General features: G+C 42.3%; 1 protein-coding gene across 2 annotated transcripts in view; it reads left to right on the top strand.

Moving 5' to 3' along the window:
* PRKX (protein kinase cAMP-dependent X-linked catalytic subunit) overlaps positions 1-27,585 on the top strand; it is a 109,595-nt gene extending 82,010 nt beyond the window's left edge. For both annotated transcript variants that reach the window (XM_085889174.1, XM_085889173.1), the window contains exons 7-9: positions 11,990-12,047; positions 23,253-23,330; positions 23,461-27,585. In XM_085889174.1, the coding sequence (XP_085745300.1) occupies positions 11,990-12,047; positions 23,253-23,330; positions 23,461-23,589 (265 nt within the window). In that variant the 3' untranslated portion in view covers positions 23,590-27,585. The remainder of the gene's footprint in view (positions 1-11,989; positions 12,048-23,252; positions 23,331-23,460) is intronic.
* The last annotated feature ends 298 nt before the right edge of the window (positions 27,586-27,883 follow it).

Raw genomic sequence — 27,883 nt, 5'->3', positions numbered from 1 at the left:
AAGTCGAACAGCACTCGCCAGAGCGCATACCTCCACAAGGCTGATTGGTTTACCTTTTGTATCCCACTGATAGGCCGGATCTGGATTCGGACCTGAACTAAAATCTAATCGGCTTGTTCTCGTCACCGAACCAACTCGTCCATCAAGTTTTGTCCGAATCCGCCGATAACTTTTTGAAATATCGTGTAATATATCGTTTCAGCCCGATCTCTCAATGGTGAATACTCTTTTAAATAATTCTCAGATTTGGATCCGGATTCAGATCTTCAGCAAAATCTAATCGATTCTTCCTTGTTACAAACCCAACTTGCCCAACAAGTTTCGTCCGAATCCGTCCACAATTTTTATACGCCCGATATATATATATATATATATATATATATATATATATATATATATATATATATATATATATATATATATATATATATATATATATATATATATATATATATATACATATATATATATATATATATATATATATATATATATATATATATATTGTTGCGGATTCGCGCCCGCCGGCGTGCGAACGGCCACGTAACTCGAATCGCGGCACGTCGCCCACCGGACAGACAATCCAGTCGTGACCCTCTCGGACTAACGCCGGGAACCAGTCACGGGTGGACCTTTCGGTCTCACCACGATCGTGCCAATCGGCCCCTGCGTGGGATAGGGTTGCTCGCCAAATTCGACCGACCTAAGTACCCACACGGAGGGTAGACCGGGCGATCGCACCTCGCCGCAGGTCGACTTCGGACACGGGCCACTTTAAGCGACCCGTTCCGTACTATCGGGATAACCGAGCGGTGTTATTCGTCGGCCTCGACGGTTCGATTAATTATCGGGCGTTTTAGCCCACGGCCAACCCTTTACGTGAAGCAAGATGGAGATTCAATAGAGGAAAAGACGAAGCGAAGCGGGAAAACAGTTCAACAATAAGCACATTTATTTCGCGATGAACGGAAAGCACACATATACAATTCCACCAAAAGCACATGTAAAAGAAGAAGACAATGCAATATTACACAAAAAGCAAATGCAACAATGCAGATCTAACCGACTACCGGGCACACGGCAACACTTATACAATTTTACTTCACAGACGGCGCCGACAACACATATTCCCAAAGCAAAAGAAAAGAGAACCACCCTCCAGGATGAGGGGGTAGGCGGGCCTGGGGCCGAGACCGTGTCGGGCCTACCGTCTGATGATGAGACGCAGAGCGGCGGTGGCGCCTCAACTCCGCGGGCCTCGCGGACAGTGTCTGGTAGGGGGTGGGAAGGGGGCCCCCTTTGTCGCACTATCTCAGCGCGGGGGGGAAACAGGAGGGGGTTGCTGATGCTCGGGGGAAGGAGGATATCACCCTGTCTTGGGTCCTGCGGCGAGCGTCTCCTCCTCGACCTCGGTCGCGTTTCTGGCCTCTCCCTGTGCAGCTCCCGGCACCGACGCGAGCACCCCCTCGTCCGCCTTCGCCGCCGTCACCTCTCCACAGCTCCGTCTACTCGCCCTCTCCGTCTCCTCTCTTGGCTCATCCCAACTCTTCACTCTTGACTTCTCTCACTTCTTTCCAGCTCCACCGACGACTCTCTTTAACTCCGCACACTCCCTTTTACTGACGAACGCAGCCGTTTATATAAGCCCCGTGGCTTCGCTCTTTCACCCTTGACCCTCTGCCTCCGACCCTTCACCTCTCTAACTGGCTCCCCATTGGCCCGAGGAAAAGTGGGCGTGAATGCTTTTTGATCCATGTATTTGCATATAGCGACCGCCCTCCAACGCCCTGGAGGCGGGGCCAAATCACCCCTCGCTCACTGATTGGACGGAACAAAAGTGGGCGTGAGTCGTTTTTGATCCGTTTTTCTCGGAAAGTCTGTGATGTTTCTGAACACGCTGCTCGGTGCGCGCCCTACACGAGTCCAGCATCGGCGCCCACAAGTGGCGCGAGAATGGTGGGGATGCGATGGTGGCGAGTTGTGACGGTAAAGGTCGTGGCGGTTGTGGTGAAGCGGCGTTGTGGTTGGTGGTTGTTGTTGTGAAGCGGCGTTGTGGTTGGTGGTTGTTGTTGTGAAGCGGCGTTGTGGTTGGTGGTTGTTGTTGTGAAGCGGCGTTGTGGTTGGTGGTTGTTGTTGTGAAGCGGCGTTGTGGTTGGTGGTTGTTGTTGTGAAGCGGCGTTGTGGTTGGTGGTTGTTGTTGTGAAGCGGCGTTGTGGTTGGTGGTTGTTGTTGTGAAGCGGCGTTGTGGTTGGTGGTTGTTGTGTGATGGCTGTTGAGACGTGGTTGGTGGTGGTAATAATGGCGGCTGGTCCAAAATAAAGATAGTAAAGGAAAAACGGCTATCCTGAAGAGTCGCAGCCCGACTAATGACATTTATTCCCTCGAAACAACGGGTTTGGGCCTAACTACACATATACTTACAGAGATATCTCACCTAAGGGACCTGAATGGTGGTTTGTGAATTTCGTCAACCACAACAATATATATATATATATATATATATATATATATATATATATATATATATATATATATATATATATATATATATATATATATCGGGGCGTATTATGTGATACCGGTCGTCCGTCCGTTCCTGTCCGCACTCTAACTCCCAAAGTTTTCAACTTTCACGTTTCATATTTGGTACATTGGTACAGAATGTGGAGACGGTGTGTCGCGAAATACGTTCGTCATCTAAAGTGGTTGCCATGGCAACCAGGATGCTGTTTTCCATGTAGTAGCACAGTTCTGTATATACCTTCTTGTTCGGGCGTATATTGTGCTCACTTGCGCTCTTGTTTGATATGTTTTGTTCACAAACAAACAGACAGACACACAGGGGTGAAAACATAACCTCCATCTACTTTCAGTGGTGGAGGTAACAACAGCCGAGCCCCACTTGGTTCCAAGGAAGTAGGGTGGGAATAAATTTTCAATATTTGTCATTCCAAAGCATATTTGACCCAAAAATAATTTTGGAAATGGAGTGGCAGCTGATTGTCACTTGCCATCTCTTCAACCCTTTGTGCTCTTTGTCCCCTCACAGCAAGTGCTCTAAAACAGATTGTCCATTGAATACTTCGGATTTCTTTTCTGCAAGCGCAACGAATGCTGTTTTTTCTTTTCTTTACGCAGCTGCGTCAGGTGTGCACTTCACTGCAAATCAAAGGCACCTTCACACGACTTTTGATCTGTGGTGCTTTTCAATCTGGAGGCCGTTCGCAGCTCATTGAATCCAGTTGCTAATATTTTTCTTCTTTATTTATTTAATTTCTTTTGCGAAGCAGCACTAACATTTTTAGGTGTGTTCTAGTTTCGAAAACTTCTTGAATTGCACCTTTCGGTGATTTTATTTTTGATCCATTTGTCTCGGTTCATGGAAGGGAGGATCGGCCGGGCAAAGGAGCATATAATTACTGACAGTCGGAGGAACAGCCTCATACATGGAAGAAATTATTGTCGGAGGAGAAGATAAGCTCGGGTATGTAGATGTGATAAGAAGTAAGCACAGGGCTTATTTTAATAAGATTTGCTCAAGTGGCTGAGGGAGGACTAAGACTGGAGAGAAGCTGGAAAATGGTTCCAAAGATTTGGAGAAAGGGATTAAGACGTATCGGTGAGCTGTCAACCTGAATTTGTCTGGACAAACAAGATGTGGGTTGGATTATGAGCTTGTTCAAGTAAGTGCAGGTCTGGATTGACATGGATGATTGAACGTGTGTGATGATGCAACATAATAGTAGAGGTGGAAAATCACAGTGAAACCTGCAATCTGCCAGTAATGTCAGATTGCAGGTTTCATTGTAATAGCAGAGGCATCTCTCCTTCACCAGTTCATCCCTTCATATCTTCAACTGCCCTGTTCAACATTGAACCCGAGTACACCGAGGAACGTGGTGAAGTATTCACGGAAATGCATTTTGTTTTTTCCCCACTTGGAAGGAGCATATTCTGGCATTCTCTTTTGACATGCCAATGATCCTCATAGCTTTGGATGCCACAGGATCGAGAAGTACCAGGTATGATATCATGGGACTTCCAACCGACAGAGGGAAGACGTACTCCATATAGCTCCTCATAAACGCCTTGTACGTTGTGAGTTGAGGAGTACCAAGGAATGACCCGAGTCTGCAGTGAGGATGTTGAGGTCGTACTGGCTTCTTGAGGCCAACTTTAAAATATGTGCTTTTTGAGGATTTAACAGATAGTTTTTACTACTTGTTGGAATCCTTTTGTTTTTCAAGCAAGTTAAAAAAAACTTTTACACATTCTGCAATAAATGTTCTCGTTCTATTGCCCGAGGACAACTCCTGACATCATGGAATTCCTGCCTGCTCATCAGACTCTCTCCTTCACCAGTTGATCCCTTCATATCTTAAACTGTCATGATCACCATTAAACCCCAAGTATACTGAGGCATGTGGTGAGGCATTCATGGAAATGCTGTTTGCTTTTTGTACTTACAAAGGCCGAATGTCTAATTGATGGAAACCTCATGCCACTCAGCATGGCTCGCAGACATTGTGTGTCAGTCTTTTGACAAGCCGCCCGACATAAAGCTCACCTGCTCTCAAACTTGTACTGTACAGCCTCTTACCATCTAAGGCATGTGGTGCCTGCTGACATCTGGTCAAGTCTGTACACATGCTTGGATGGATGCATGAAATGCACAAACAAGAGATCAGAGTTGTCTCTATAGACGTCTCTCGATACTGTCTGGCACCGTCTTATTTTCTATGCAGTCTACTAATAGTAATCAGGGGCTCCTCCTTCAACGGTTATCTGATTTCTGTCTGTCCATGAGCAGAAACGATGAGTTGCTCTTGATGGCATTCAGTCTCATGATCTCTCTCTTGAGGCTGGTGTATCCGACAATGCAGTGTTTTCGGACTGACCTTGTATATTATTTTCTTTATAAATTACCTTTCTGCTTCCCTGGAGAATCCTTTGTACCATATTGCTGGTGACTCCACCCTCTATAGAACAGTATACCCCACTTCTTACTTCTGAATGACAAGCTGCTACAGTGTCCACCTCGACAAATCTGGAAATAAAAGTCATTGGTCATTGAACTGCAATGTGTCTTTCAATGCAGGAATATAACCAGGCTCAGTGGCGTAGTGCTTCGAGTGTCCGCCCTGAGTCTGGGAAGTTGGTTAGTGGTTTTAACCCTGGCCGAGTCATACCCAAGACTTTGAAATAATTACATGTTGCTTCCTTGCTTGATGTTCGGCATTCAAAATGCTCAGCACAGATAAAGAACCATAGATTGGCAACCATTGCACAGGCTTGATGGGCCTAATGGCCTCCTGCATTGAAGTTCCTTGTGAGGGAACTTGTGTATATAATGTCCCATGTACTTCGTCTTTGCCTTTACGTGATCTGCTTTCCAACCCGCGAGTTTGCTCTTGTGCCCCTGCAAGACGCGCATTCTCTGGAGCTCCAAGACCTCACAATCTGTCACAACTGATCTTGAATGGATGATGCCCCGAGGACTGGAAAATGGCTCAGTATTTTCAACAAATTAAGCCTATTCTGACCACTTGGAGTTCATTCTAACGAGTAGCTATGGCATTCAGTTGAGGTATAGTGGAGTATGGGTCCCTACTCTGTGCTGGTGTAACTGCTTCCTGTCTTGCTGTCCAAAAGGCTATAGAGTCCATTGCACTCCCCATTATACGCATCTCTTGGCAGTTGGTCAAGTAACAAGGCCTGCTTCTAGTCCACTGCTGGCAAGTTGGTGGACTGTCCGTTATCAGTTATCTCGTTTCTGGTCTCGCTCCTACCATCCCACTGTCCCCCCCCCCCCCACAGCCAGTCCAGGTTGCAAACATTCTCCCCTGAATGCCATACCTGGTTACCCTCCACAATTTGAAGCCGAATCCTCATCTCCATTCCTTCATGCCTCTACTTTCTCATTTGTAGAACCAACACACTATGTTGTCTCGTGACGTTCCCTGCAGTCTTTCAAGAGCGCTGTCCATCATCACCTCATGCTCCCTCTCCCCTCTCCTCCACAATGTCCCACCTCGGCTCTCCGCTTCTCCCACTGAGCTCCTACACCGCCCCCACTCCTTTTTCTTTATGCCATAATTGTGTAAAATGATTGCTTTTGTCTTCCTGGTCCCCTTTGATCCTCTGTGAATCTGCTTCTTGCTGTTGTTTAGCTCCTTCCTGAGCCTAGATTTGTACTGATTTCGCAGACATAAGACACTTCATTCACACAGTGTCGTTGCAAACATGTCAAATTGTGATGTATGTTTACCCTCGACAGAGGAGAGAGTATTGCATTCGGGTCCATTTGATACTTGGCGAAATCTTCGATTTTGTCAAGTATGTTGGTCTGTTCCATTTGTTTGTTTGTTTGTTTGTCCGGTTGTCTGCAGCCCAAACGGCTGGACCAGTCGTTCTTAATTTTTTACACCTGATAGGCAATCCACCTGAGACGGTCCGCGTCCAAACCCCGTCTTAATCGGACTAAACGTCGCGATGTGACGTCACACAACGTGAAAACACATTTTTGGACATAACTCAGTGACCGGAAGGCGTAGCGACTTCCTGTTGATGCCAAATTAAACTTCATTCAAATATCTAAATGATTACTAAATGCATCTTATTACAAATTACGCATAGTTTTCGCAAGCGTATGACATCAAAGTTTTGCCTATTGACGTCATTTTTTTTAACATTTACGCTCACGTGCAGCCGAAACTACTGAAGCAATCGTTCTCAAATTTTAACACGTGGTAGCCAATCTTGCTGAAATAGTCTGGGATCAAATCACGTCATAATCGCACTTAACGTCACGACGTTACGTCAAAAAAAGGTGAAAACAAGCTTTTGAACATAACTCAGTAACCGGAAGTGGTAGCGACTTCCTGTTGACGCCAAAACAAACTTCAATGGAATATCTAAATGTTTTAAAATGCGTGTTAGTCACGCTATTTAAATCACGCTATTTAAATCACGCTATTGGCGTGATTTAAAAAAAAAATTCTATTCGTTCTACAGGTCACAATTCTTAACCGATTTGGATGAAGTTTTAACAGCTGATAGAAATCCACATTGCAAAAAGATATGTGACTTTTGGTGATGTTCAATATCAGGATCTGGATTCTGCATCACTTTATATTATCACCCATTATAAACCAATGGGGAATTTTGTGAATTACACATGGCTATTTCTCAAACAGTTTTGCACTTATTATATTGAAACTTAGACTGTCTATTTATGCATGTAGTATTAACTTGTGTACAAAGTTTGATCGAAATTGACCCAAGATCAAGGTCAGGGTCACCCAAAACATGAAAAACACAAAAAATACATATTTTTGTTTTACGACATATTTCAAACCTGATAACGGGATCGTAAAGCTGGTTGAAAAGCAATGTTCCTCGGTATTTTCAAATATTTTCTACGATCAGAATGAAGGCAACAAGCACCGATGATAAGTTGTTGAATGTCACATGGTTGCTTTAAATGAGTTGTGAAAATTTTCAATCTGCTTCTGTTTCCATGACAACGTGTGCCTGATAATTGCTATTGTGACGTTACCATGACAACGCGCGCCTGATAATTGTTATTTGTGATGGTACCATGACAACGTGTGCCTGATAATTGTTATTTTTGATGTCGCGTCATTTTATGAATGTACGAACAAATAAACACCACACATTCCATGACATTACAGCTTGGACCACCACACGGAAAGGTCAACTAATTCGCCAAGTGTCGTGCTAAGCACGATTTTTCATTATGTTGCCAAAACGAAGTTTTTGCAAGATATGTTAGTCAGCTTGTATATTTTTTTTGTTGTTGTTTGTTTGTCTGTAATCACGTATAAAAAATTCTGCAGAGCACAGTTATCATTGGAAATTTTTGTAACTTCGCATATCAGAGGCCTATAGAGGTCCCTTTCAGCGCATAAAATTTTGAAGGTCAAGGTCAAAGGTCAAGGTCACTTTGTCGCAAATTAGGGGAGTCGATGAAACCCTTATTTTTTGAGTAATTTTGATCGAATCGTCTTCAAACTTCATGGGAATATAGTTCATGGTCTGGCGCTCAGCTGATTAATTTTTGGTGGCAATTGGCCTTGACCTTCATGGTTAGCACCAAAGGTCAAACATATTTGACCCCAAGGTCAAATTTTCAAGTTTTAGGAACCATATCGTGTAGTACCTCAAATTGAACACCTCGATGAGTGCTTTCTCGATATGTGAAGCTTGAGACATTATGACGTCATTTGGTGACGTTATGAGGCAAACACATATTTTTCATGGTTACTCTGTAGAACGATTCTCATCGGAATCTCTCGTAGGCAGATATTCCTCAAGGAGTCGCTCCTGGTGGATAGCAGCTCTGTTCACCTCAGTGTGACCTTAACGAAGTCACACGTGGTCACCTTTTGGCAAGATACGGGTCACCCGGCAGGTGACATTGTTTTATTTTTTTGTCTGCTTGTCTGTCTGTTTGTTTGTCCGCACAGAACTTTCATATTTTTCTCTGCAACCGCTTGTCGGATTGAGACTAAATTTTCACCATTGGTGCGAGTACTGATGTAGTATGTTTTAATGATAACTATGATGTCATCGGTCACGTGGTGTGGCAGCCATATTGGAAACATGGAAAAACTTTGGACCTCTATCTCTGAAACCGCACCAAGGAAAAAATTGAAACTTGGTACAAAGCAAGTACTCCTCATGGGGAATGAGTGTGATTTTTTTATGATGTCATTGGTGCCTTTGTTATGACGTCATAATTGCATATGTAGAATGCCACATCCGATCAGTATGAAAATTTTTGAGGGATATTTATGGATAAAATGGTCCACAGAAAAAAAAAATCATGACGTCATCGGTCACGTGATTCAGCAGCCATATTGTTTTTTTAAATATTACCTTCAAAAATCTTCTCTGAAGTGGCTGAACAAATTGAGGCAAAACTTTACATGTATGACTGCCTGTCCATGAGGAACAAAAGGTTCACACAAATTATATCATAGGTCACATGATTTGGCAGCCATATCGATTTACCCTAAAACCTATAAAAATACACCACTCAAAAGAGGTCCTGGCGAGGGTCTGCAATCTCTGATTGCTCTTTTTGGTTCACGAGCGCCAGCCAAAGTGACCACTATATTCGTTGTGTCTGTCTGTCTGTGTGTCTGTCTGTCCAGAGCATAACTCAGTGGACTTTGATCCGATCTTGATGAAACTTAGTTATGTGTTCGATATCAATGTCTCGTTGTGTTTTCCTGGATGAGGGCGTGGCTACGCCCATTGTGGATGGAGCCACGCCCAAAAATAGCCATTTTTAGGGGGTAGTCGGATTAAAAATCTATCTTCTTGGGAATTGACTGAATGGAATGGGTTCTTCGGTATTTGAATAACAAAATGAATTATCTAAAACTTGTCGTTGTCCGATTTTTAATTTTCGTCCCAAGGTCAAGGTCACTAGGTCAAAAACTTAGAAAATTGCGAATTTTGACATAAAAATCATACGACCGCCCAAATTTTGAGAGCTAGGATGACAATATTTTTTACGCATAATCTTGAGGTCATTCCCCACCTAAAGTCTTGAAACCATTTTGCTCTATCTCGAACACCTTGCCCGTGGCGCCCCCTTCAAGTTTGTTTTTACGCTGATTTCATCAAAGTATGGATAATCCGAGGAGTGCGAAATGCCATATAGCCTATATGACGTTATATTGTTCCTGGAATGTTCCAGAGGAAGTTTTGCACCAAAACTCATAATCTTTGACCTTCAACCTTTAATGGCCACAAAGGTCAAATTTTCAAAGTTGTCGGAATCGAACCGGGTTTTCGACCTTCTTCGACGAACTAACTCCAATAAGCTGGAGCACGTATCCTGTTTCCTTATTTTAATGTCCACAACATTGTTTTGTAACCTTTAAAGGTTATGCAAAGGTCAAATTTTGAAAGTTGTTGAACGAAACCAGGTTTTCGACATTTTGCAGCAAATAACCTGTCACTCGTACCACATCATGTTGATCATTTTTATAACTTGGTCAAACATTATCACATTGTCCCATCCTTGACTTCTGAAACGATCTACATCGTCAAATAACGCTCGTGCACCATCGTCGTCTTCAGACTTGTTCTTGTTGTAGTCTGCATTGGTCAAATGGGCTGAAATCGAGATGACTGTGTTTCAAAAATGACATCTTTGCTCAAAGTAAATACCATGAATGTGGATAGTTGCTGAGGCTGGTGTGACAAGAACAAGATGGAATAGCAATTATGTTGGCCAGGAAGCCAAAAATTGGTTTGCAAGATTGGTCAAATTCTTTGGTACGTTCTGAATTCAGATCATGAAAGATGTTTCTTCATAATTTTATCCCCAATTCAGTGAAACCAAAGAAATTTGTGACGGCAAAACATGCGTTTTGACATGGTCTGCAACCCTGCTTTGCAAAAAAATCAAAAGTAACTGGTTAAAGTTTGTTCTGCATTTCTTTTTCCCCTTTTTCATTATACTTGCCCATTGTTAGTGACAAAAAACAATCTTCTTCACAACCCCTTTGTGATTTTGTTTTTTTCACGCATTAAATATAGTCTAAATGTATCCTCCACCTCACTGAGTACACCATGTGAGTGAGCTTGCGGACACCAGCATGCTGCTCTTCTTTCCCAAAACATCTCCAGAAATTGGGGAGGATGGCAGCCATTTAATTTTAGAGTGGTTGGTCAAAGTTTCATCGACCTGTATTTGTTTATTTGTACGAAGTGGGTGGCGCTCCTCCCCCCTCACCTCCCCAATTATTACCTCTGCCACCAAAGGTGGACAGAGGTTATGTTTTCACCCATGTCTACTTGTTTGTCTGTTTGTCTGTGAGCAGGATATCTCAAAAAGTTGACGGAATTGGACGACATTTGGTGCAAAGGTTGCATATGTGACCAGAATGAATTGATTCGATTTTGGCAAAGATTCAGATCCAGATCCGAGAATTTTTAAATTGATTCTTCACCATTGAGAGATGGGGCTAAAACCGATTTTTCGTATGATATTGGGTCCAGCCTGGGGTCCGAGGTTCACCATGAGGGGAAGCACTCAAGTTCCTCCCAAACACCCGGTCCTGAGGCCACCAGCCACAGATAACTCCGTGGCTCAGCGGGTTGCTAATCAACCACCAAGGCCAATTGGTACCGCCAATCCTGGCAGGGTGTCACCACTTCGCATGGTTACCTTACCTTTGGACGACAATATCAAGGGGGGCTCATACCCTCGATGCATACTTCTCTTAATATTACCTGATCAGGTGCAGCCGAGCGGAGCTGCCAAGTACACACTGGTTTACAGAGGAAATCATGTGGGGTAGAACTTCCCGGCTAACACTACGTGCGGACTCTGCTAGACCAATGGAGGAAAAGACACGACAAACTAGGTACATTACAATAACAAGGAATTTATTTTTAGCAAGGGCGATGAAAGGTATGTGTACAATATGCAATGGGTTTAATACAAACGATCCATACAGCAATGAAAGCAAGGACTGGTGAGGTGCAGCAAAAGAAAAACAATTATTTACAAACACAAGACACAGTGCAGAGATACCCCAATCCTAATCTTATACAATCTTCATTATACGAACAAAATACGAACATTATACGAACCATCGGCATCATTCCCTGAGGAAATTAGAAAGTTTAGAGAGGGAGAGAAAGTAGAAGGTGGTTTTGACCTTTCGATTACCACATGAGGTCGACGAACCAACGCGAACCCGGTCACTGAGGAGGGGGAAGGGGGAGAGTTGGGGGGAGGAAAACTATTTTTTTTTATATGTCGTACAGTTTGTGATTTTTTTTTTCACAATAAGTGTGCACTACTTGTGGGGAGTCGAACAATGTTTGTTATACATTTTTGGCAAAATGCAGCCATTGCGTATTTTAACATTCTGCTGTTTGCCACCTTATTAATTCCACACCTAACTGATATGTGAAATTTTTATCTTATTTCCTTTTTTAGGGATATTATTCGGAAGCTTTTGGTGATTAACCGTGACAGAAGGCTAGGCAACATGAAGGTACGTTGTTCCGATTCCCTGACATTTGTTGTATTAGTCTTTTCTTTTCTTTGTTCAGTGAGGTTCTCAGAGCTGGATTTGAGCCTGAAACTCCAAATTTGCTAAAAAAAAAAAAAAAATCTAAAAAGTGTGTGTGTGTGTGTGTGTGTGTGTGTGTGTGTGTGTGTGTGTGTGTGTGTGTGTGTGTGTGTGTGTGTGTGTGTGTGTGTGTGTGTGTGTGTGTGTGTGTGTGTGTGTGTGTGTGTGTGTGTGTCATTGGTTGTTATTTGCATATGTGGGTTTCAGAAGGTGGAATGGAGCCCTCCCATGTTTTGAAGTATTCACCTCTGTTTTCAGTTAAAGGGTCACAATTCATGGACCAATTTGTGAAGTTTTCTTATTCTCAGTTTTGTTCTGAGGGCTCTTTTCAGGATCGCCACTGAACCCCGGACAGCTTCCAACTGCAGTTTGTTTGTAGTAATATTCCCAGGGATGGTTTTTAAGATCCCCATGAGGTTCTTCTTCATCCTTCCTGTTGCTCCAATTATCACTGGGACAATTTTGGTGCTCTTTAGCTTCCAAGATCTTTTCATTTCATTTTCGAGATCCTGGGATTTGGACTTTTTTTTTTTTATTTCTTCATTGTTTTGGCCAAAATCTCTGGGAACTGACCCCTCAATTAGCAATGCCATTTTTAATTTTTGTACTTGGTGTCCTCAGAATGTATTCACACCGCTTGCTTGACTTTTGTCACATTTTGTTGTGTCACAGCCTGAATTTAAAATGGATTAAATTAAAACAATTTGTCACCGATCCACACAAAATACCCCACAATGGCAAAGTCCAAACACGTTTTTAGAAATTTTTACAAATTATTTAATAATGAAAATCTGAAATGTCTTGCATCAATAAGTATTCAACCCCTTTGCTTTGACACACCAAATTGAGCTCAGGTGCATCTAATATCCTTTGATCATCCTTGAGATGTCTCCACAACTTGATTGGAGTCCACCTGTGGCCAATTAAATTGATTAGACATGCCTTGGAAAGAAACACACCTTTCTAGATAAGGTCCCACAATTGACAGTGCACGTCGGAGCAGAAAATCTAACCATGAAGTCCAAGGAACTGTCCGTAGAACTCCAAGGTAAAATTGTGAGGAGACAAAGATCTGGAGAAGGGAATAAAACAATTTCTAGAGGGTTGAAGTTTTCCAAGAGCACAGTGAGCTCCATCATTATGGAAATGGAAGGAATATGGAATGACACAGACTCTTGCTAGAGCTGACCGTCCGACCAAACTGAGCAACCGGACAAGAAGGACCTTGGTCAGGGAGGTGACCAAGAACCCAATGGCCACTCTGACAGAACTACAGAGTTCCTTGGCTGAGGTGAGAGAACCTGCCAAAAGGACAACAATCTCTTCAGCACTTCACAAATCTAGGCTTTATGGGAGAGTTGCCAGAAGGAACGTGAAAGACTGAGAGCATGGGGCAAAAGATTCTGCAGTCTGATGATACAAAAATTGCTATTTGGCCTGAATGCAAAGTGCTACGTCTTTCAGAAACCAAGCACAGCTCATCACCCATCTAACGCCATCCCTACCGTGAAGCATGGTGCTGGCAGCATCATGCTATGGGGATGTTTTTCAGCAGCAGGGACTGGAAGACTTGGCAGGATAGAGCAGCGTTTCTCAACCTTTTTACCCTTGTGGAACCCTTGAAATAGTTTTCATGTCTCAGGGAATCCCTGCATAAAAATTATTATATACCATTATTAATATCTAGCTCTTTTATATTTTTATCGGAGTTCACGTGGTAAATATAATATATTTTTTCGGATACCAGGTTTAAGGAAAAAAATGACCCCCTTTTTGTCAAATTATTGGCAAAGAAAAAAAAACATACTGCTCGTTTATGAGACCTCACACCGAGGTTTTAATTCACAAAAAAAAAACTTTTTTAAATCAAAAAAAATAAACACCTCATGTAACTTGATCAACAAAACTTAAACAAATAAAGCTGAAGCAATGAAGGTAAACAGAAGAACTAACCTAGAGAGAGAGAGAGAGAGAGAGAGAGAGAGAGAGAGAGAGAGAGAGAGAGAGAGAGAGAGAGAGAGAGAGTGTGTGTGTGTGTGTGTGTGTGTGTGTGTGTGTGTGTGTGTGTGTGTGTGTGTGTGTGTGTGTGTGTGTTCGCGCTAGGAAGTACAGAGAAGATAGATGGACACCGTGCATGCGTCCCGTACTTGAGTCAGTCACTCAATGATACACGAATCCGCCGCGTACAGGACGTCCACGAACCAGTGAGGGCGGTTTCACACTGGCGCCATATAGACATCGTTAAATACATTCCCTATGGTTGTTATAATTGTAAATAATATAAGAGGTTGAAGCCTCTATTATAATAACCAAGGAGTTTCCAACAATATGCCGTACGTGTATAGTAAAATTACGAATATTAAATCAAACAAAAACTACTCAAAAATACATTAGCCTATTTATTACTGTTTCTCGCGGAACCCCTAGCAACCTCTTGCGGAACCCTCGGGTTCCGGGGAACCACGGTTGAGAAACACTGGGATAGAGGGAACAATTATTGGAGCCAAATACAGGCAAATTCTTGAGGAGAACCTTTTTCAGAGTGCAAAAGACCTGAGGCTGCGGTGAAGATTTACGTTCCAATAGGACAATGACCCCAAACATACAGCCAAAGCAACACTGGAATGGCTTCAGAACAAGAACGTGAAAGTCCTTAGGTGGCCCAGCCAAAGCCCAGGCTTGAATCCCATTGAGAATCTGGAAAGGCTTGAAGATTGCTGTTCACAGACGCTCCTCATCCAACTTGACAGAGCTTGAGCAAATCTGCAAGGAAGAATGGGAGAAAATCCCCAAATCCAGATGTTCAAAGCTGATACAGACATATCCCAAAAGACTCGAAGCTGTAATCGCTGCCAAATGTGCTTCGACAAAGTATTGACTCAGGGGATTCAATACATATTGATGCATGACTTTTCAGGTTTTCATTTTTAATTAATTTGTAGAAATTTCGATAAACATGTTTTCACTTTGTCATTATGGGGGTTTTTTTGTGTAGATCAGTGACAAAATTTTTTAATTAAATCAATTTTAAATTCAGACTCGAACATAACAAAATGTGAAAAAGTCAAGGGGTGTGAATACTTTCTGGACGCACCGTTAGGACTATACCTGGTAGCAATGCTTTGTTTTCTGTGTCCACGCTCGATGGGATCATCAGGTCGTACATGAGCATTATGTCCTTTTTTTTCAATTATCGCTTTTGCTTCATATTTCCAAAACTTTTCTGAAAACTGGAATATTAATATTTGTGCAGATGTGCCAGTAGATGACTCCACATACGCTGTTGTGCCTTTGCGTGTGCAGCTGTTATGATGTGAGTTTTTTTTACATCCCGAAAGGAGGTGGCTCATGCTTTCTGTTTCGACCTTGCAGAACCTACACCTGTCCGATTGTCTCAATCCCACCATTTTCTTTGAGCCATTTGTGCAGTGTCCCTTGTTTGGGTCATTTATAATGATTTGTTCTCCATCCCAGTTGAGCTGACCTCTTCTTCACCATTCAAATGAGCCTTCTATTCCCAATCTTTCAACTCTTTACATATGTATGTATGTATGTGTTTATATATATATATATATATATATATATATATATATATATATATATATATATATATATATATATATATATATATATATATATATTGTTGCGGATTCGCGCCCGCCGGCGTGCTGACGGCCACGTAACTCGAATCGCGGCACGTCGCCCACCGGACGGACAATCCAGTCGTGACCCTCTCGGACTAACGCCGGGAACCAGTCACGGGTGGACCTTTCGGTCTCACCGCGATCGAGCCAATCAGCCCCCGCGTGGGATAGGGTTGCTCGCCAAATTCGACCTACCTAAGTACCCACACGGAGGGTAGACCGGGCGATCGCACCTCGCCGCAGGTCGACTTCGGACACGGGCCACTTAAGCGACCCGTTCCGTACTATCGGGATAACCGAGCGGTGTTATTCGTCGACCTCGACGGTTCGATTAATTATCGGGCGTATTCAGCCCACTACCAACCCTTTACGTGAAGCAAGATGAGGATTCAATGGGAGAAATGACGAAGCGAAGCGGGAAACAGTTCAACACAAAGCACATTTATTCGCGCCGAACGGAAAGCACACATATTCAATTCCACCAAAAGCACACAGGAAAGAAAAACACAATTCAATTTACACAAAAAGCAAATGCAAAAGCGAAGACACAATGCAGAGCTAATACCGACTACCGAGCACACGGCAACACTTATACAATTCTACTTCACAGACGGCGCCGACAACACATACCCAAAACCAAGGAAAAGAATACCCTCAAGGATGAGGCGGGCCTGAGGCCGAGACCGGGTCGCGCCTACCCGTCTGGTGATGAGACGCGGAGCGGCGATGGCGCCTCAACTCCGCGGGCCTCGCGGACAGTGTCTGGTAGGGGGTGGGAAAGGGGCCCCCTTGGTCGCACTATCTCAGCGCGGGGGGAAACAGGAGGGGGTTGCTGATGCTCGGGGTATAGAGGATCTTTATTATCCCGCGACGAGCGTCTCCACCTCGGCCAGGTCGCGCTGTCGGCCTCCCAGGGGTGCAGCTCCCTGCACGACGCGAGCACCCCCTCGTCTGGTGTCGCCGCCTTTCCACAGCTCCGTCCCCTCCGTTCCGACTCCAACGCACACGACGAGCAGCTCCACCGCCCGCGAAGTCTTGACTCTCTGTTTCCGACTCTCCTACTCTCCTACTCTCCGCCTCTCGACTCTGACTCTCCGACTCTCCTCCTCTCCGCCGCTCGACTCTCCCACTCTCCTACTCTCGACTCTCCGACTGACGAACACGGTCCTTTTATCCGCCCCGTAACTTCGCCCTCTCATCTTTGACCCCCTCCCTTCGACCTTTCACCTCGCTCCCCATTGGCCCGAGAAAAAGTGGGCGTGAAGGCTTTTTGATCCATAAATTTGCATATATCGATCGCCCTGGGGGCGGGGCCAATTCGCCCCTCGCTCACCGATTGGACGGCAAAAAGTGGGCGTGTGTCGTTTTTGATCCGTTTTTGAAGCACAAAATCCGTGATTTTGTACACGCTGTTCGACGCGCGCCCTGCACGAGTCCAACACCGGTACCCACAGCGGGGCAAGAACGGTGGCGATGCTACGGTTGCGAGGTGTGACGGGAAGGTCGTGGCGGTTGTGGTGAAGCGGCGTTGTGGTTGGTGGTTGATGTTGTGATTGTGGTGGTAATCATGGCGGTTGGTCCAAAATAAAGATAGTAAAAGAAAAACGGCTATCCTGAAGAGTCGCAGCACGCATAAATGACATGTATTCCCACTAGACAACGGGTTTGGGCCTAACTACACATGTACTTACCGAGATACCTCACCTAAGGGGCCTGAATGGTGGTTTGCGAATTTGGTAACCACAACAATATATATATATATATATATATATATATATATATATATATATATATATATATATATATATATATATATATATATATATATCCATGCTCTTTTATTGTTCCTCCACTTGCTGGTGTATATTTGTTGGTAGTTCACTTTATATTTTATTTTGTCTTTTTTGCAATCATTGGGGCTGTATTTGTTGCTGTTTGGGTGTTATGTGGGACATCTTCTTTTCGCACCTGTCTTTGAAAAGTTTTTGCAAGGTGGGTGAGGGATACCTTTACTGGCTTGCTTTGCTGTCTTTGTGTTTGTGTACAAATTTGATTCATAGTCTTTTGCACTTTTCTTGTACTCAGCCAATCATACAGTTGTCATTCTGTGCACTTGGTTGAGTTCCATCAGGCCGCTAAAAATTAATCTCCTCCATTAAATGTTTAATGGGCAGGAAAACCCACCAAAGAAATGACGTCGTGCAATCGCCGGGTGTTCCTTGACACTGGATTTTCTGTTACCTTTTTGAAAATTCTTCAGTGTATAGGCAAGTGATAGCTCTGTATGTAAAAAAAAAAAAAAAAAATCACCTGGGTTATGTGCACGAAGCAAAAACATACCGACTGCTTTTGATTCAAAACACCTTCACTGCACTGGAAAACGTGGGGACAGGAATACTGAACTGTAAATGGTGGAGACTTGTAATAACCTCCCTCCCCCCCCCCCCCGGAGGTGGCGCAACATGATACACATTTACATGGAGAATTTGCATCCCCCACCCCCTCAACCCCCCCACCCCAAGACCACCGACAAATATTAAAACACCCCAATAAAATAATTGGGGTCATGCTGATCCTCTGTAGCTAGTATGGATGTAATCGGCCCACAACTGTAGCAGTAGTAACTCGACAAACAAACAAACAAACAAACCCACAAACATAGGTCCGTGAATTATAGTAAGGATCAATGCCAAGCAGTATTACCTGTTTGCTGAATTTTTAATGTCCTGCATTTTTCTTATTTCCAATTTCCTTATTACAGGTGTAGTTGTGTAATATGCTTGAAATTTTATTTGCAAACATGATATATGGTTTGTTTTTTTTTATTACTCATCTTGGGGAGGGGGGGAGAAGTGCCAAAGGAAGGGTTCACCCTGGGTTCCGAATACTTGAGGTACACCCCTGTATGGAAGGAGTCTTTATAAAAAGAACATGATATATGCGCATAAGCAGTACACCTACCTGCATGAGCATTTCTCACTGTGGTTTGGAGCGTAATGTGTAGTTTTCTTTGTGTGTAGTCCATAATGAAAGTGCACTTTTTTGGTTTAAAGCATTGGCTCTTAACCTGGGGGGCACGCCCCTCTAGGGGGGGGCGTGAGTAATTTCCAGAGGGGACGCGAGCCCAGAGAAAAAAGTCGGAATTTCTATAATTATTTTTGGAATTCTCTTAACAAGTGTTTGCATAATTTCATGATGAACATTAAAGAAACAAAAGTATCGCCTTTAATAATTTTCGTTTTCAATTCGCTACAAAACTTACTATTTTCTGAATTGAAATCGTTTTTAAAATTTAACATTTATTTGAATTTAATATTAAACTTTACATTTTATATTAATATCAATATTAAAAAAAAATTCACAGATTTGCAGTACCCATTTCAAACTAAATCATTCGTAATGAGTGCAAAAAGCAGAAGTATCTTGACGAATATATTCGATTTGGATTTGTGTCCCTCCACAAGGGTGACACAGAGGTACCCCAGTGCGTAATATGCTACAACATTCTGAGCAATGATGGCATGTGGCCCACGCGCTTGGAACGCCGCTTGAAGACAATGCATCTTGCAGTGGCTGCCAAACCCAAGGCATTCTTTGAAACCAAAGGGCAGTCCTTGAAGCAAGCTAAGATGGACAGCAGTGGAGCATTTTGGCAACAGACTTCAAAGGTTGTGGAGGATTCCTATGAGATCGCCATGTTGATTGCAAAGAGCAAAAATAGCCAGAACATCGGAGAGACTCTCATGAAACCAAGTGTACTGCGTGCAGCAGAACTCGTTCTGGGGAAGGATAGTGCAAACAAGCTTTCCCAACTCTCTCTATCAAACAATACTGTCGAGGGAAGGATCGATGAAATGTCTCAAGACATCAAAGATCAAGTTCTCGACCAAGTAAGAGCTTCTCCTGTATTTGCCATCCAGTTGGACAAAACGACTGATGTTGCTCAGTGTTCTCAGCTACTGATGTATGCTCGTTTCATGTCAGGCAATAGTGTAAAAGAGGAAATGCTCTTCTGCCATCCCATGGAAAGTGAAACAACAGCAACAGATATTTTTCAAGTGGTATCAAACTTCTTCCAGGAAAATCAACTTTCATGGGACTCGCTGATAGGGGTGTGTACCGATGGAGCTCCGGCCATGCTTGGTTTGCAATCTGGTTTCATAACAAGAGTGAAAGAGAAAAGTCCATCTGCTCTCGGTACGCACTGCATCCTTCATCGTGAAGCCTTAGCATCCAGAACTCTACCTGCTGAAATGAGGGATGTCATGAACCTGGCTATCAAGGTAGTCAACTTCATCAAAGCTGGAGCCTTAACCAGTCATCTCTTCAAACAGCTGTGTGTGGATATGGATTCTGAACATCAAGCCTTGCTTTTCCACACAAACGTACGATGGCTTTCGAAGGGAAACATGCTTGGACGGCTTTATGTACTACGAAAAGAAGTGGAAACATTTCTAGATTCGCAGCAGAAAGCATATCTCCATGACAAGTTCCAGTCTGAAGGATTTTTGCTATCTCCAGCTTACCTGGTGGACATCTTTGAAGTGCGGAATGCCATCAACCTCAAACTCCAAGGGAAAAACATCAATATAATCATGCACCATGACGTCATTCGAGCCTTCATGGCCAAACTCGACCTCTGGAAATGTCGAATTCAGGATGGAAACACAGCCAGTTTTGCTAACTTGGATTCTGCTCTCATTCGCAGTTACCTTGATTCTGAGTTAAAGAAACAAATAATTAATTACTCATCTGACTGAATTGAAAGCAGAATTCATCAGATACTTTCCGGATATAGATGAGCAGCGCGAATCCTGGAAATTCATTAGGAACCCATTCAATGTGAAGTCGGTGATATTTCAGACGAAGTGCAAGAGGAGTTTCTTGAGTTAAAGTTCAACTCCTCGACTGAAGAAGACTTCAAAAAACTGGATCTGGAGATGTTCTAGGTCATGTACCTTCCTGTTTACCCTTCGATCTCACATCAAGCTCTTCGGATTCTGACAATGTTTGAATCAACGTATCTTTGTGAAGCTGCATTTTCCACGCTCGTTGCTGTCAAGTTCAAGTACAGAAACAAGCCGAACGTTGAAGGGACTTGCATTGTGCTCTCTCTGGCATTCGACCACGCATTCAGGATCTGGTCGCAAAGAAGCAATGTCAAGTATCTCATTAAATATGCTGTGTATATGAGTGTTGCTTATACAGAATTCTTTGTTCAATAAAAAGACTAAAAACACGTTTTTTCAGTTTTTCCTTTTAATTCAGGAGGGATTTTTAATAATTTGGTTGAGGATGTGAGGGGGGGGCGGCGTGGAGGCAACGACCAACTACTAGAGGGGCCATGGTGGTAAAAAGGTTAAGAACCACTGGTTTAAAAAGATGATATCTGCACGTATGAAATTAGAACATGCCTATCACATTGGTGTTTTTAATCAATTTTAATGTGTTTAAAGAGGTGTGGTGCACTGATGGTATTTTGTGCAAATGTGTGGGGAATGAAGTACACATTAATGTGTGAAATGTGTGTTGTTTTTTACATTATTTTAGGGATGGATTGTCGTCATGGTGAAATTGTAGTGTTTATCGGTATACATTTTTGGAATTATTTAAAGCATGTACTTTTTATTATACACCCGATATATATATATATATATATATATATATATATATATATATATATATATATATATATATATATATATATATATATATATATATATATATATATATATATATATTGGGGCGTATTATGTGATACCGTCCGTCCGTCCGTTCCTGTCCGCACTCTAACTCCCAAAGTTTTCAACTTTCACGTGTCATATTTGGTACATTGGTACAGACTGTGGAGACGGTGTGTCGTGACATACGTTCGTCATCTAAAGTGGTTGCCATGGCAACCAGGATGCTGTTTTCCATGTAGTAGCACAGTTCTGTATATACCTTCTTGTTCGGGCGTATATTGTGCTCACTTGAGCTCTTGTTTATTTTGTAATAAAAGGGGTTATTTGAGGTTTTCTCTTTCTCTCTTTCTTTCTTTCTTTTTTTTTTCTTTCTTTCTTTCTTTCTTTCTCTTTTTATGCCTCCGCTGACAGTCACCAGAGGCATTATGTTTTCGGGTTGTCCATCTGTCTGTCCGTCCGTCCATGCTAATTTTCTATGTTTGGCATGTTGGGAAAAAGGAAAAACTTTGGACCTCGATATCTCCGAAACCGCTCCATGGAAAATATTCAAACTTTGCACATTAGCAAGTACAATAATTTTTTTTGATGATTATGTCATAGGTGGCTTCATTACTCCGTCGTGTGTGTGTGTGTGTGTGTGTGTGTGTGTGTGTGTGTGTGTGTGTGTGTGTGTGTGTGTGTGTGTGTGTGTGTGTGTGTGTGTGTGTGTGTGTGTGTGTGTGTGTGTGTGTGTGTGTGTGTGTGTGTGTGTGTGTGTGTGTGTGTGTGTGTGTGTGTGTGTGTGTGTGTGTATAGGATTCCTGCTGTTGCAGAATAATAAAATATGGTTGCATTGGAAAGCTAATAATCGATTTATTTGCAACAAAAATGTGTGTCCATTTAATCACGAGGATACACCTGTTTTAAAAGCCGTTTCCATGATTAAAGACGAAGAAGAAGCAGGACGTTGAGTTTTATTGTGGCATTTCCAATGGTCTGACAGTCGGAACTCTTTAGAATAAGGCGTGATGGACATGAGAGCAGACAAAATTTACATATAGTAATACTTCTTGAAGCAATACAAAAGCATGGAGTCGTACATGGAAGGAGCACACAAAAAACAACAATGAGAATAGCCACAACCACTATGACAACAACAACAACAACAACAACAGTCGATACATGTTATCAAAGATCCTTTTTTGGCATGTTTCACTTCATTTTACATCCACATTGAGACCCACAGAGAGACACAATGTGCTTTTAAGTGCAACATGCTGTCTTTTGATCAAACTCATCAATGAAGTGACAGCTCATCCTCCCTTAAATGAGCTTGCAAGATTATTATTTTACTGTCATAAGGTAATGACTTGCCAATTCTTCTGAGACCGAGCTGTGAGGTTCTATCAACTTTAAAACCGAATCATTAATCTTTCTGCTTCATCCAGATGTGAACATCCTCTATGATACTAGTCCAGTGTTTTTACCACGAGGCTTCCGCACGAGTGAAACAATCTGTTTCAAAAGAAAACAAATTCACATGTTGTAGCACTCGAGTCGAGCGTTGGTTTTCAATGTGCGACGATGGCTCTCACTAAGAAAACTTGCATGGCGGTTTCTGTGCAAGTCGAGTCAGCAACTGCTTTCTTAGGTGGAACGAGGAGAAGATTTAAGTTCATAAGTAATCCAAACCAAACGTTTGAAAATTCAATCCTCGGTGATTTATACAATGCCAGCTGAAGCTGTGAGTAATAACTATGCCTACTTATGATAACTGCAATCTCCTTCCATTTCCCTACATTCATCTTTGCTCCTGGCAGAATGGGGTCGAGGATGTGAAGAAGCACGTTTGGTTCAAGAATATTGATTGGAGCTTGGTGCTGGACCGAAAGTTGACGGTAAGACCTGCAAGTGCCCCTCTGTCCCATTTGATTCATTATATTTTCTTTGGTCATCCAATTCTATTTTCATTTCCGTTGCGAGTTGTTATCAGAGTTCCACTGTTTTGATACTTTTTTTTTTTTTTAGCCTCCTATTGAGCCGCATGTTGTTCATGATGGAGACACGTCGAACTTTGAGACGTACCCCAATGAAGATCCCAAGAAGCTACCACCACCGCTTTCTGAGAAGGACTTGGAGCCTTTCAAGGATTTCTAAAAAAAAAAAAAAAGAGCACAAAAAAAAAAAAGATTGATTGCACTCACGCTTTGTCCAGCCAGCTTTGCCAAACAAAAGCCATCGTTGTTTTGCGCAATCGTTTGTCCAGAGCAGCCGTTTATTCACCTGTGTAGTCTGCCTTGAAATGGTGTTGGCTTCTGGTACAGTATTGCCATGTCCAGTGTTGTCTCCATCAGAAGCTCTTTGCCATTTGGCATGTTGACGCACACAAGCGAGCATCGGCAATGTATGCTCCCGTAAGGTGCACGGCTAATGCAGGTATGAAAGCTGATCATTGAGCTTGCCCGAATGTTTCTGACAAGTGGGACCAAAGTACAGCAACAGACCTGCTCCTCTCATTTGCACCTACAAAGTAGATGTTAATTTTCTCCACCTGACCATCATTGCATCCAACTTTAAATTCCGAACATTGAACGAAGTATCGTGGATTCTGTTGTGTTTTGCCTTATCTCGGGAGTACAGTATTTGCGATACCCTTGCTACCATAATTTGGGGGTGCGAGTAATACCTCTCCAAGTCGCCTCAATTTCTCTCAATTAAAGAAGAGAGACCTCAACAGAATCACCTCGATTCAAGAAGTTTACTTACAATCTACAGTATATGATTAATGTTGTTTTAATTTCTTAAAGCTTCTTGAAAAGGGCACAAATAATGTAAAACCTATTGTAAGTTAAGAACTTTAACAAATGAACCTGCAATTAATGCCAACTTGTGAAATGTAGACTTTACCACTGGATCATACAGAGTGGGTGAAAAGTCGCCCCACAGCCATTTTCAGTCAATATAATCAGTGATTATGGCAATAAATTGGAGATTGAGACTCTTTGGGTACAACAGTCATTGTTGGTACAACAGGAAGAATTGAATTCTCCTTGCAAAGGAATAACTGCTGACTACCCACAAGATTGAGTGTTTGCTTCAAATGAGCACACACACACACACACACACACACACACACACATACACACACACACACTTGTGAACGGAGATGGATACTTTGACACCCAGGAGGGCACTGTCCCACCTTCTGAAACCCCCATATGAAAATAACAACCAATGACATGCGCACACACGCGCACACACACACACACACACACACACACACACACACACACACACACACACACACACACACACACACACACACACACACACTTGTGAACAGAGATGGATACTTTGACACCCAGGAGGGCACTGTCCCACCTTCTGAAACCCCCATATGAAAATAACAATCAATGACATGCGCACGCACACGCACACACACACACACACACACACACACACACACACACACACACACACACACACACACACACACACACACACTTGTGAACGGAGATGGATACTTTGACACCCAGGAGGGCACTGTCCCACCTTCTGAAACCCCCATATGAAAATAACAATCAATGACATGCGCACGCACACACACACGCACACACACACACACACACACACACACACACACACACACACACACACACACACACACACACACACACCAGGAAGCGCTTCCATGCTTGTCATCCATCTTTGGTTTTGTGCACTTTGTAACCATTTTAAATGTTTACTTTTATTAAAACAAGCGATTTATTTCCTTTAACTGAATTCTAATGTTCTCTCTACTCAAAAGCAGGGTAGATTTTTTTTTATACACTTTCATGCCACTTATTTATGTGTTGTAATATGAACCTTTTAATTTGTTTTCCTGTATTTTTTTGATTGAAAAATAGTCATCATCAGAGAAAAAAATGGGGTTCCTTTATGGAATTCTGACCAACAGATGTGAGTTTTTTGAATGATATTAAAGTAATCACTATGGGATTGTGATTTTTTTGTTCCCATCATGCAGCTTCTGAGGAGGCTAGAGAAGCACAGCATGAGAGGCCATCCACGTATGAAGGAGAGATAGAGATAGATGGGTGGATGGTTATGATTGAGGGAAGAAGGAACAATAAAACAGAAGAAAAGATGGTGGGGAGGAATTAATAATGAGTAGAGGGGGAATTGGAATATATATATATATATATATATATATATATATATATATATATATATATATATATATATATATATATATATATATATACATATACAAATATGAAGAATAACGACCCACCCACATCTCTCACCTGTGAATGGAGGGAAGAGCCAATCAGCTCTCACCTAATCAACAAAACCCAAGTGGCTAAAATTATATAAATAATTAATACTTCCCACCCTCCTCTAGCTGAAACTGCTGTAAAAAGCAACCCAAGAAAAGCCAACACAAGGTAAGTGCTTTGCTGTTTCAAACCCTTCCCAGAGTTCCTCCACAGCTATAAAGACTAATTATTTATATAATCCTAGCCACCTGGGTTTAGTTCATGAGGTGAGAGCTGATTGGCTATTCCCTCCATTCACAGGTGAGAGATGTGGGTGGGTCTTTATTATTTAAGTATTGACTGCTTTTTACATTTGCACGTGGTACGTGCTTGGGAGCCTCATTGGTATGCATTGCTGTCTGTGCTATCACTGATGATTCGCCAATAGGCGAGGAAACCCGTCCGGTAGCTGAGGGGGTGTGTAGCGTTGGGATTCTCATGTGTGTACTATGTGTGAACATCTTTATAGCTGTGGAGGAACTCTGGGAAGGGTTTGAAACAGCAAAGCGCTTACCTTGTGTAGGCCTTCTTGGGTTGCTTTATGCAGCATCTTCGGCTAAAGGTGTGTGGGAGGTGTTAATTATATGTGTATGTGTATGTACATATATATATATGTATATATATATATATATATATATATATATATATATATATATATATATATATATGATGTATACAGGGTGTACATAAAAGTCCTTGTGCAACTGAACTTTTAAAATGTTTGATGTACGCATGATAGAAACAAACTGTATGAGTAAATGGCATACAAAAGCATAATTCACAATTTTTGTTTTTGTAAATGTTATTAATGTTGTTATTTTTAAATCCACAATTCATAATTTTGATTCAACAAAAAGCAATGCCTGGTGTTCTCTGAGGGAGTCACGCATCATTGGTCCTTTCCTTTTTTTGGAAGAAGTAACAAACAATGGTAAACGTTACTTTGAAATGTTGTAGAATGTATTTGTTCCAGAACGACAAAGAATAAATCTTTCACATATCACTTTGTACTGGGCTCCCTTAAACCATGCTCCGAATGTGTGATGGTTCTTGAATGATGTCTTCCCAAACAAGTGGATCGGGAGATGTGGACCAATTGCTTGGCCACCTCGTTCACTTGACCTGTCCCCATCGAACTGTTGTTGACGAATCAAAACCACATTTGTTTACATGAATTTAGGATGACGATCACAAATGCAATGCATCAAATTACTCAGGAGCAACTGGAGAATGGTTTCAACAAGTTGTAAAGTTCGATATTACGAAAGATGGCAGTTATGTTGTCGCCTAACAACCGTGTTGAGTGAAAACTTTACAAATTATGCTTTCGTCCACCATTTATGGATTGTTTCACTTTTGTTTACCAAAAGTTAAAAGCTACACAAGGACTTTATGGACACCCTGTATCTGGACATTTGGAGGGTGGGTAGAGGGGTTATAGTTTGTATGTAAATGACTGCGTGCCAGCAGTCTTGGTGCCTAATCAAAAAATGCCACTGAATATCGCCATAGCCTGTTTTACCCTTGAAGGAACTGTATCTCATCCAGAAATATTGGACCACTTTGGTTGATGTTTTTTTATTTTTGGAGAAATTAAAATAACTTGGAGTATTGGTTGCTATTTTCACACGGAACATTTTACGGCCAGTACCTTAGTTGCTAGACGATGTTCCATGTTAACCCATCTTGTTTCTTCTCCCTGTTTTTTTTTTCCCCGATCTTACCAAAGTGTACGTGCTTCCGCCATACATTGGATGTGAGAAGTGCGGGTTTGCGTGTTTCTGCACACAGGCACACCATCGCTTGCTGTGTTAATAAATGTGAACGAACAAAATGTGTAGTCATGGAGTCGGTTCTTCTTGCTCATGAACAATGTTGGTTGCTGGTTGTTCTCCAACAACTTAGTTTAAGAATTACATTATCAATGGCGTGTTGTTATCGGTTGTTAATGGATAAAAATGTGGATTTTGGGTAGCGGGTGGAGGTGCTTTTATCTTTGTCCTCTGAATCATTAAATTTGATGTGGAATATAAAGCTCTTGCTGCCAGGGGATTGGGGGAGGGTGGTTGGGGGAAGAGGTGACTTCTGCTGTTGGCCTGTTGATCGCGGTCTTTGCAAGATTGAGGGGAACT

This window comes from Eptatretus burgeri, chromosome 7, assembly GCF_056783735.1.
Source record: "Eptatretus burgeri isolate ZD-2024b chromosome 7, Ebu_testis_v1, whole genome shotgun sequence".
In the NCBI taxonomy this organism is placed as follows: domain Eukaryota; kingdom Metazoa; phylum Chordata; class Myxini; order Myxiniformes; family Myxinidae; genus Eptatretus; species Eptatretus burgeri.
This window is presented reverse-complemented; position numbering and strand designations above follow the sequence as displayed.